Raw genomic sequence first — 11,889 nt, forward strand, 5'->3', positions numbered from 1 at the left:
AGAAAAAAGAAAAAGGTGAACGTAGCCGCGACAACAAGCAGCGGTTAAAGCGCTTCCCACAATGCACTCCCCGGGCATCAGCGGGAAACCAAAATGGCGAACGTGCTGGGGGAAAATGAACCGTTTGTTATTTTCTGATGAAGACACGAGCCCCGCAAGTTCTGGAGACATACTTTTGAAATAGATTCAGCTGCAGAAACACAGGAACCGCGGCGTCACTCCTATCCGATTAATTTTTTGTCGTGCCGAGTCGTTTGTTGAAGCGGAGGTGACCGAATGAGGTATTGTTGTCATCATGTTTTCCTCCCGTCGGGGGGTGTGGGTCGGACGGTCAGAGACCCGGCCGGGGTTACGGCGGCTTTTGCATGTGGATTATTTGTGCTATGAAAGCAGGCCTGGCGGCGACGGTAGCTGTTTCCTATGCGAGGCTTTTTTTTTCCCCCCCAGTGTGCAACATTTATCCCACACTCTTCTTTTATCCTCGCTGGAGGATGGAGCCGACCAGGTTCACTCATTATCCGAACAAAGGGAACCCCGGACCGTCGGACTGTGGCTAAAGGGAAAAGGCAGAAAAGACTAATATACGCTCTCTATTATAAGTAAATGAGCAAATGTTTTTCAATTTAAGATAAAAAAATAAAAAATTAAATGTTGCACTTGTGTAATTAATCGGACAACTGTCACTTGTAATTAAATATCAATGTTGGGAAGTGATTACGTTAATCTGACTTCGTGGCAGTGGTTACCTTACTAATCAACACGAATCATGAGTAACTACCTGTTGTTTGTATCACGTGGCGTGGAAATACCACGCGTATGGCTTCTGTAAACCACATAATGTACCCTTGTCTGTGACCAACACGTGTCAAACAGTGTTGCACTGCAGACGCACAGTATGACTGCAAGGATTAGTCGATTCATTGATAAATTGATTGACAGACAATTAATCACAAACTATTTTGATGCATTTTTTTGAGTCATTTTCAATTTTTTAAAAAAAAACGGCGGAAATTCTTTGATTCCAGCCATGTTAATATTTTCTGGTTTCTCGATTATATAACTGAATATCTTTTGGGTATAGACATAATATGAGATTTTACTCCTCATCTTTGATTTTTGGAGACACTGGTCGACATTTTTTCGGACATTTTAGAGACCAAACTGATCACTTCATCGACAGATTGATCAATTATGAAAATGATCATTATTTGCTGTCCTAATACAGATATGTCGGTCTATGATCCCTATTGACTCTTATTAGTTACAAAGAAATCATTAAAAAAAAAAAAAAGCATAGTGTTGATTTGTGAGATTGCTTTATTTTGGACTGCAGACGAAAGGTTTCTTGGGCCTGCAGTGTTACCAGGACTCTCAAAGAAATTGAACACAATGTTGAGTCTGTACTTGTACACATAATTATTAGTTGTAAACTGTGACTCGCTTATGATTTAGTTCATTCCATATTGTAAATACGTGTCTCTATTCCTCTTGTTTTCCAGAGACTCGGGCGTTGTGGATCACCTGTCTGTCCATCACAGAGCTCATCCCCAGCAGCAGCAGCAGGCTGTGTCCTTGTCCCCCACAAGCCTCTCTGCTCGGGGAGAGTATGGGGAAGACGGCATGTCTGACAGGTTTACAGAGGGACAGGACGTCTTGGCCCGGTGGTCAGATGGCTTGTTCTACCTGGGGACAATCACAAAGGTTAGTGTGAGGGAAGCTCTCCTTAGCAGATTCTGGTGTTCACGGTGATGAAATCTGGGACCGTTTCAGTCGAGTAGCACAAAACATTTTGATCATTGGATGCATAAACTGTGGAATTTTTTTTTTTTTTTTTCTTAAATTGGATTCATGTGAGAAAGAACATTTGTTCTCATAACTTATTGAACTGTGGTGCTTTTTTATGTATCATTGTTTCATAATGTGTGAGCTTTCCATGCAGTCGACTTAGTGCTGTGTTTAAAAGTACATTTTTATTTTGCTTTTCAGATAGATCGGGACAAACAGCGATGCTTTGTGGTATTTGAGGACCGCTCAAAGTCTTGGGTTCTTTGGAAGGATATTCAAACAGGTTCGCTATTTCAGCCTCAACGTTTGCATGTTGGTGAGAAGTTGAATTTAACTTGAGTTATGTAGGCGTTAATCATTTGCAGGGAATCTAGAAGATGTGCGCAGTTTTATTGTCTGGCAGTGTCTGCTGTTTACATTCTGCACAGTTTAAGGATGATTTTGCATGAACTAGTGGTTTTGTACTGTCCGAACCCTGTCCGCTGTCTTCTGTAAGACTTATCTCGCCGCTCTTGTCACTGACAGTTAACTGTTCGGTGTATCAGTATAACAGCAGCAGCAGTTCACCGCCTACACGTAAAGACGAGCATAGGAAAGATACAAAGAGGCTGCAGTCAGATGCAAATATGACATGAACTTCTTAATAAAGAAAGATACGTCTCCAAAATAGTAGCCTGAGCGAGTCGCTGTGATCAGGATCACTGAAAAATGTCTCTTACCAAAATTTGCTTAAAGTGATGGAAATTCATTCAGACCCCCAACATGTATAATCCCAGATATATTTTTATTTTTACGCTTGACAAATTCCACATTGATCTGATCTACATGCTGTACGCACGCAGTGTTATGAAGCTGATTAAAAAGTGAACTGTGTCTAAAAGCCATGTGTGCGTTTGACTTCCACTGTTGAAGTTCTAATTTAGCTCCAGTGAAGTTGAAATGCACAGTGTCTGATTATACACTTTACATCACAGTTGGGTGTAGTTACAGGTTCCATAGCCTGATATTAGTTTTGATTTGATTTATCCAGGTTTTGAAATATTTCTTCTGCCACCACAGTATCATGTGGCTGAATGGAATTCTGGTTTATGATACTCACAGCATCTAAAATTACAAAATAATAGGAAGTTACTGTGTATTTTTGGTGTCCTGGTTGCTTAGGTTAAAAGTTACAATGGAAGAAATAGTCCCCACAGTCACTACATGTGGTGCTTGGTTTAGTTTCTTCTCTTTTGTGGGATAGTTGTGTACCCTGACCACTTCTGTCCTTTTCAGGGGATGAAGATGATGAGGATGATGACGACGATGACATTGTGTGCTCCATATGCCAGGACGAAACTTCAGAGGAACCCAACGAGATTGTCATTTGTGACAAGTGTGGACAAGGTGCCTTTCATTGTCTCTGATTCTCTTTTACTGTGTTTCTATATATATATATATATATATAGTTTTTGTAGTTATCCATTCTTTATCCAGTTACCTCCTTACTTTAGACTCCCCCATTCAGGGAGATGTTTTGGTGGCAGCTATGTGTAAATGTATTCATTGTCTTTCAGGCTACCATCAACTGTGTCACTCCCCCATCATTGATGCTGTTGTCATCGACTCTGATGACAAGTGGCTTTGCTCAGAATGTGAGCTCACTTCTATACCTAAGGTACAGCATTTGTTGAGTATGATCACATGAAACCTTTTGTTGATTGTATATGTTGTTTGCTCACAAGAGAGTGTGTTTACATGACAAATGGCCGTTTTGGAAGAGTCATTATTTTCTTTAATTGTAAAGCAAAGAGATAAGGGACTCTATAGATAATTATGGGATAAATAATGTGTGTAAAGAGTTTTGTTGTTGTTGGTAAACATGCTTTTTTTTGTCTTTGCGTCTTCATAGAGGGGGAGTACACACAGGAGGGGAGCATCTGCTAAAGCCTTTCTGCAGCAGCAGGAGGAGGAGGAGGGCGCAGCAGCAGCAGCACCAGCACATGGAGCTGAACCTGTCCTTCCCGTACGCCCTGGAGGAGCTGGTGTGGGACCAGGGCCACAAGACTAACACCCAGCAGTGCTACTGCTACTGTGGCGGTCCTGGAGAGTGAGTAACACCTTTATATACTTTAAACACACAAAAGAATTTGGGTGAAATATATCCTACATGCCCATGAGAAATTAATATCACATGCTGGCCCAGCTGATCTGTCTCTGTCTCTTGACTTGTAGCTGGTTCCTGAAGATGCTGCAGTGTGACACGTGTCAGCAGTGGTTCCATGAAGCCTGTCTCCATTGCTTGCAGATGCCCATGCTCTACGGAGATAGGTGCGAAATACTTACTACTTCTAAACTACATTGATTGTTCAATAATTGTAAATATTTACAACTTGGTCATTTAAAAGACTGATTGTCTAAACAGCAAACATAGTGTGAAAGGACTTAACACTGTAATTTTGAGACGTTCAAAATGGTGATACTGGATCTTGATGCAAAATACATCCACCAGTGACCAGTTTGGAGCTTTGGAGCCTCAAGGCAGTCTGTCAGAATATGATATGAAATTATCTAAAAAATACTCTATCATGTTCATTTTTTTTAATTGTACACACACAAACAAAAATGGAGACAAAAAGAAAAACCTTACACGGCGGCAGGTTTTCAACATAAGAAAGGAACAGAAAGATGACACAATGACGTTCTTCTTTTCTCGTGTACCTTTTTTTTTAAAAATTTACATTATAGCATTACGATTCATTGTACAATAGGAAATCCACCACATTAGTAATGTTCATGACTTATTTGTGAAACAAACAGAAAATTAACCCAAAACCCAAATTGCTGAAAACAACCTTTTGATAATGACCAATGATTTTGATCATCTTTTATTTTGGTGGGGATCATTTCAAACTCTGCCGTCAGAGTAAATCCTGTAAGAAGAAATTATACTATGCTTGATGTCGTGATGCTGATCACTTCCATCTTGTTTTCATATGTTTATCATACTTCTCTCTGAAACCATGAAATAATTTTGCAGCTGATGACGTGATGTGTTTTCTACCTTCAGGTTTTATGTGTTTATTTGTTCTGTTTGCAATGGTGGACCAGAGTACCTCAACCGGCTGCCCCTCAGATGGTAAGTGAAATATGAAGATGTGTATTCAACTTTGAAACACGCAGCCTTTTGTTAGCACAGAATATTATAACGTACACAAGCATGTGCTTGCCCTTCTTTCCAAATACCTGCACGCATACCAAATGCTAGAGACCGTTTACATGTATGTCGCTTTTTCACCCCACTTTGACACCAGAACTCTCACAAACTCTCACAATTTCTACATTTTCAGACCATGTTTGTTTTCTATTTCTGATATTCGTTTGGAAACAGAATGCTAAAACTCGGTTTCCTTACGTGTTTCAGGAAGGATGTCACACACCTCAGCCTGTACAACTTGAGTGTGATTCACAAGAAGAAGTACTTTGACTCTGAGATGGAGCTGATGACTTACATCAACGACAACTGGGAGCTGCTGCAGCTGGGGGAGGCAAGGACACTCGTAATGTGCACTAGTGGCCAGTTCTGGGCTGATGTAGATTATTTTATTTTTATGGAAAGTTCTTTTTCCTATTTTCCATTTGAGCACAAACACGTGTAATGTGAGTGTGTGTGTGTGTGTGTGTGGTATATAATTTTATATCAATGAGTTTGTTTTATGGATGGATGTCAGAAACCTGCTACATGTTAGTGGTTTCTGTAGAAAGTAGCAGCGAATCGCATCGGTACAAATCAAATTGATTGGAGGCAAAAAAAAAAACACCACATTCTTAGCCCGCCCCTTAGGTTTACTTATCTCTGAATTAAAAAATGCCCCGGCTCCCAGACTTTTTTTTTTCTGTCACCCCGTCCTCTCTGTTTGGTAACCTTCGCTCCCTCTGTGTCTACAGCTCGCCAACACTCCCCGATCAGAGCGATATGGAAGTGTTCTGGAGGCATTGAACAACAATAGCTGCATGTAAGTTAACTTGTTACTTTTAATTGGATGACAGTATTTGCTCTTTAAGTGTCTCCCCCTCACTCCCTACCCTCTCTCCACCTCTAATCTCTTCCAGGTTCATGTCAGGGAAAGAGGTAAAGAAAAAGAAGCACCTGTTCGGCCTGAGGATCCGTTTCCCTCCTGCTCCCCCCAACTGTGACGAGCCATCCGGCCGGGTGATGGAGAAGGCTTCACATGAGATCACCATCAAGGGGTGCAAGTCCACCAAAGCTCTGTCTGGCATCAGGTGAAATGTGAAACTTATCAAGTTCTAAAGTGAAGTCATTTTAAAACATTTAAGTTACATAATCAGAAGTCAGCCAAAGTTCCCAACGGCTCAAAATATGAATTAGGAGTTTGGTAATGACACTGTATCGTGAACATATTCTTTAACACTCATCATTATGAGCACAATACACAAACTGCTGGTGTTGGACTGATGGCATATGTCTGATATTCAAATTGTGAACCAAAAAGCACTACAAAGTTGTTTTGATAATTCTTTTTTTTTTTTTTTTTAATCTTGTTCATGGTTTCATAATGTGTGACAGCTGTAAATAACAATTACACTGTTGTTGTGAAATGTTGTTGCTCTAGAAGTTCCAATACGTTAACCAATGGCACAGAGAAGAAGAAGAAAAAGAGGAAGCAAGGAACATGTTTTCTGGAGACGCTGGCTAAACCACAACGCTCCAGTGAGCTCTTGTCACAGGTGTGTTTGTGCACTTTTTTTTTCTCTTAAACGTATTTTTTTTTTAGCGGGTGTGTGCATAGTTTTTGAGGAGTGGGTATTTTTGCATTGCTATTTTGTATAGGTGTCCGCTCATGCAGCCATTATTGTGAGAAAACTTGACTCTTTACTGCAGACTTCGAGAACGTGTTGGATTTAAAGGAACTGTCCTGGGACATGTTTTTTTTTTTTTTTACTTTGACAGGAAACAAGAAAGCCTGTACCACTAGAGCCCCACGCATTGGATCACCTCACCTCTATCAAGTAAGTGAGCAATTACAAAATGTAATCTCAAGCAAGCATGACTGTTTCACTTTGAAGTGGAGAGTGTGCAGGAAAGGCTACAGCTAATGATCGTTTTTATCTTCGACGTTAATAGTGTTCATTGTTTTGAAGACTTGATTTGTTGTTCGGTCTAAAGATCATCAGAAAAAGTTCTTATTTCCAGTCCGTGATGTTTTTTATTTTTTTAATCCTCTTTTCCATTGTACCATCCCAACAACACCAGGAGCGACAGGTCTCTGCTGTCTTCTCGAACTTCAGACGTGGAATCCATAGGAACCCTGAGCACCTCAGAAACTACCTCAACTAGCCTTTCAAGACAGTCCAGGTTTGTCTGCTTCTGACCTACATGTTAGCATTTAGCTCAAAGAAGCACAGTGCCCAGGTACCGTACATCCTCCAGGGGTCAGGAAATGTCAGGGGATTTCTAAAACTTTTCCAGACAGGGGAAAGTCAGGGGACTTGATAACTTTTTTGACCAAGTGATGGGATATCAGGGAATTTTGTTTGCATGTTTAAATTTGAGTTGCCATTTATCAAAATATAATATCTTCCATGTTGTCTTTTTTGTTGTTGCATTATTTCAAGTGCTTCTCATATTATGCAAGTGGTTTATTTCCATTCTGTTCCTCAACAAGTGACATGGACGTCAGTAAAGATTTGCCTTTTATTGTAATTGCGTAGGATGGTAAACATACCATGGAAATGTCAAATTCAAGAGCTTTGGCTACACAATGCGGTCTTCAAAGACTGGGTGATAATAGACGATAAAAAGCTAAATGTAACGTTTGTAAAACTACTATAGATCTATCAAACATGGGCGAGAGAGCCCTTCGCAACAATGCCAAAAGTAAGAAGCATGCTGGCTTCTTACCGTTCCCAATTGAAAAATCTTTTGCATGTTTTTTGCTCAAGGGTCAGTGTGTTTGTAAGGGGGCATTGTGTGGGATCATAATTGTGCAGTAGGTTTAAACAGTGAAAAACGCCCGAGTTTGCAAATTGATGGGAATTAAATAAAGTGGCTCTTTCTTGTCCACTCAGTTTCAGTTTAGTTAGTCGGTGAAAGTCAGAGAAAAGTCGGAATTTGACTTAGACTGGGAACCCTGAGCCTCAGAGTCACTCTCATGGCTTTAGACTCAGTCTTGTTTTATGTAACCATCCACTGTACACTGTGTTTTTGTCATTGCTCTAAGAATTAATAGCAGTTTTGTACTTCCTCTTTTCCTCTTCATCACCCGCCAGCCTCTGTAGTTCGAGCAAGATGCGTCTACCAGCCTGCATCATGCCCGTTTCCCCTCCACCTATAAAAAGGAAACGGGGGCGTCCGCGACGAGCCCTGCAGCCCACCAACCCAGAGATCCCCCCTCCCGGCCACGCAGACACAAACCCTGCAGCCACAGAGATGCCGAGTTCCCTCCCAGGACTTCACTCTACAGACATAGTTCACGGCATGGACCCCAACAGCCAGCTCTCCCACCTCAAGAGCTCCATTAGCAGCTACTTCGGAGCAGCAGGGCGTCTGGCCTGCGGTGAAAAGTACAAAGTCCTGGCCCGACGGGTCACCCTCGACGGCAAGGTGCAGTACCTAGTAGAGTGGGAAGGAGTCACTGCCTCTTAGACTGCCCACCACCACCACCACCACCATGTCTCATTTTTAACCAGCACCTACAAGAGCTTTGTGGCTGTGCTGAGGACATGTGTATCCCGAGTATTAACTGATACATGCCTTTTGTTTAGTTTAGACAGGAGCAGGTTTTGCTTGTTCAGCTTACTGTGAAACCTACTGGTCATTATCTCGTATTCAAACACATGTATTATGTAAGATTACAGTTAAATGATAAAGATGAAGCATTGCTATTATACCATGTGTTCATCTGGTTTTAAATTCCATTATCTGCTTTGAATGTTTACAGAAACCCCCATTTTATTCAGGAGCAGTCAGTCAGTTGCTCTGTAGACTACACCTGTAGGCTTTCAGTGATCTGTTATCGGGCTTGATTTTTAATCCAGTTATATGCTTTTCATTTTCAGACCAGTTAAGTGTGAAGCTGCAAGTTTTCTTGACAGAATGTAGATGGTCCGGTATTAAATGGTGAATCATGGATGATAAGAGAAAGAGGGGAAGATTTTGACAGCCACAATCATGCACTCCTCAATGAATGCTTGCTTCACTTTTTTTTCTTACCAAATGAGGTGAATAAATACACGTCCCTTTACAACAGTGTCTGATACACTGTAACTTCCCCTCTCTCTCGCCAGTCCCAACTAAGAGTACCTCTTGTTGCCTTGAGCAGGCATAATCCTAATCTTTTTGAACGTGTGCTCATTTGTGAGCAGGAGGAACTCTAAACAAAAGAGATGTGCTGCTGCAAATGTTTATTATTTTATATAGAACTATACTACGTTTATTATTACCCTTTTTATTTCCTTTTCTGGGAAAGATCTCTTCTGTTCTTTTAGTTAACGATTCCCTTGCACATATCAAGTTTTAGCCGTCAGGCAATCATCTCATTTTAAACAGATGATTCGAGTTTTTCATCTTAGACAAAGCCGTGTTTCTCTTCCATGGTGAAGTTCGTTATAATATTTTCTTTTATCTACTCCCAACTGATTAAATTTAAGTGTGAGATTCACCTAATTAACATCCCCAAAGTTCATAAGCCCATACATGTAAAGATTCTTAGTAAACTGTTCATTCTGAGGAAAAAAAAAAAAAAAGTGTTTTGGTTTCATAGATTCTGTCAAGAAATTTCAATGTCTTTGAATGATTATTATTTTAAAAACATTTTGACTAGAAGTTGATTTTAAAAAAAAGAAAAAAGAAAAAAAATATTAACTTTGAAATCTGTGAGGACCTAATTAAGTTCATTTTGTCTGATAATGTGCTGCAGAAGATGAACACTGTATGCCCAGTTTCCATACCAAGAGTTCACAATTGTTTTCTTTATTTTGTGCTGCCTATGCAAATTATCCTGGATGAAGCTATTGATCAGTTATAATCAGGCCGTATGGCCTGACAAAGGGGAGTTCGGCATGGTTATTGTGACAATTTGATTTGGGCATTTAATTTTCCGTGTGATTGGTGCAACAAAAATTTACCTTTTTAAAAATAAAAATAAAAAAATGTACTTCTGCTTTTACATCGAGTTCACCTCGTGGTCTACACACTCAGGATATGCCCCAATACTCCACTGCACTGTGAAGGCCAGACTTTGCAGCTTGACGGGAGGGTTTGATTTAAGTTGTTCACTCAGTGTTGTCGGTCAGTATTTTTATATTAGATCCTCCATTCGGACCATGTTAACATGTAAGCTTTTTTATTTTTTATCAGAATAATGTGTAGTCCGTTTTACTGCGACACTTGCTTGTTTAAAACTGAGTCAGAAAACAATCACTGGAAAAGTAAAATGCTGTATGTCATTTCAGGAGGTAAATATTCAGCTCGTATTCTTCTTTTTGTTTCTGCTTTTGTTAAAATTTACAGACACTGATGCGTTTTCTTTGTAGGGATGTAGTCGGTGCATTTGAAGCTTCTCTCTGTTCAGTCAGCGTCTCAGCCTTCATGTTGCTACCACTGGCTTCCAACAGGCTTCTGCAGCCAAAGAACATACATGTAATGTCTGCTTTGTCTTTTGAGATTCTTCTTATTACATTTTTATACATCATTATATAGGTTGACGTGTTACTTGTGAACCTTTTTGTTTTTGTTTTTGTTTGTTTTTTTGTTAAAGGATAAATAAAAGCAGATATTTTGAACTTGTGTGTTGCATATTGGATGTTCAACCCTTTCATACATAGAGGCCATTACAGTGCACTGCGACTCAAAAGCCATTTTCATGAACATGCTTGGGTTTTAATAGTGTAGCTGCCACGCCAGTGGGCAGTACTTCAAAAGTTCAAAGGTAGTTACAAGCAAGTGAGGTATAAATGCCAACATTCAGGAAACGTTCAGGATGGCTGTTGGTCAGTAATATCGAGCATCTTGGGGTCATATTCCCAGTCGTTGAATTTTGCTGGTAAAAAAACAAAACTTTTGAATCAAGAAACATCTATGGAACAACATTTTTGTCATATTTTACAGAAGTAGAAAATTGTATTAATCGTGTGTACGCTAAAGTGGATGTCATGCACCATTAGTTGTAATAGATAGATAGATACTCTATTAATCCCTCAAAGGGAATTTGTTATGTTACAGCAGCATATACAGGGCAAAGCAATAAAAATTACACTAAAGGTAGTAAAAAAATATTAAAAATAAAAAAATTAATTAAATGCACACTTTATAGAAATATAATAATATTAAACAAAACTAAACTAAACAATAGTACAATGAATTAAAACAAAACAAACAAACAGCAGTGCAACTTGTTGCGTGATGGATTTGACCAGAGGTGAGTTATTGTACAGTTTGATCGCAGTGGGCAGGAATGATCTCCTGTATCTGTCCTTGTGACAGCAGAGCTGGAGGAGTCTGGTGGAGAAAGTGCTCCGCTGTCCCTGCAGCAGGTGGAGGAGAGGGTGGTCAGGATTATCCAATATGGATAATAGTTTGTTCAGCGTCCTCCTCTCCACCACCTTTTCCAGACTGTCCAGTTTGCAGCCGATGATGGAGCCGATAACGCTGAATTGATGAACTGATGCACCATTTGATAAAGTTAAATAATGAGAAATTCCTGAATTATATTTGAGGAGAGGTGTTGGAGAGAAAAAAAAAAAAAAAAAAACTTTCATAGTTGTGACAAAATACACAGCTCTGTTCACGAGGCTGTTATTACATGTTACTCACACCTGAACATTTGAATGCATACTGTCCACCAGAGTTGATCATGCATGTGAAATTAGAAATAAATGAACAGGTTTTTTTTTTTTAATACCCAAATAAAAACAAAAACAAAAACACTGACTCTGGTTATCATAATACATCAATAAAAGGGTTAACTGCCATTCTACGCGCCGCTGTTCCCGGCAACCGTCATTGACAACCCCCTCCACCAATCAGTTCACAGACAGCTTCGTGTCATCCAATCACAACGTACGTTGCTAGAATGTGGGCGGAGACTAAAAATTACAAACTGT

The 11,889-nt window shown here is 39.9% G+C and overlaps 1 protein-coding gene across 1 annotated transcript; it reads left to right on the top strand.

The window, feature by feature from the left end:
* The first annotated feature begins 86 nt into the window (after positions 1–86).
* Positions 87–10,569, top strand: mtf2 (metal response element binding transcription factor 2). Its single transcript, XM_069712571.1, is given in 16 exon segments — positions 87–281; positions 1,500–1,701; positions 1,987–2,068; positions 3,061–3,171; positions 3,342–3,442; positions 3,677–3,739; positions 3,741–3,874; positions 4,000–4,095; positions 4,835–4,903; positions 5,189–5,312; positions 5,713–5,780; positions 5,878–6,048; positions 6,399–6,513; positions 6,737–6,795; positions 7,040–7,141; positions 8,056–10,569. Coding segments are annotated over 16 exon segments (1,878 nt in total). The 5' UTR covers positions 87–276; the 3' UTR covers positions 8,432–10,569.
* The last annotated feature ends 1,320 nt before the right edge of the window (positions 10,570–11,889 follow it).

Source organism: Brachyistius frenatus, unplaced genomic scaffold (assembly GCF_029030835.1).
Source record: "Brachyistius frenatus isolate BFR_SWC_R1_liver_20210118 unplaced genomic scaffold, ASM2903083v1 Contig_110, whole genome shotgun sequence".
NCBI classification, from domain to species: domain Eukaryota; kingdom Metazoa; phylum Chordata; class Actinopteri; family Embiotocidae; genus Brachyistius; species Brachyistius frenatus.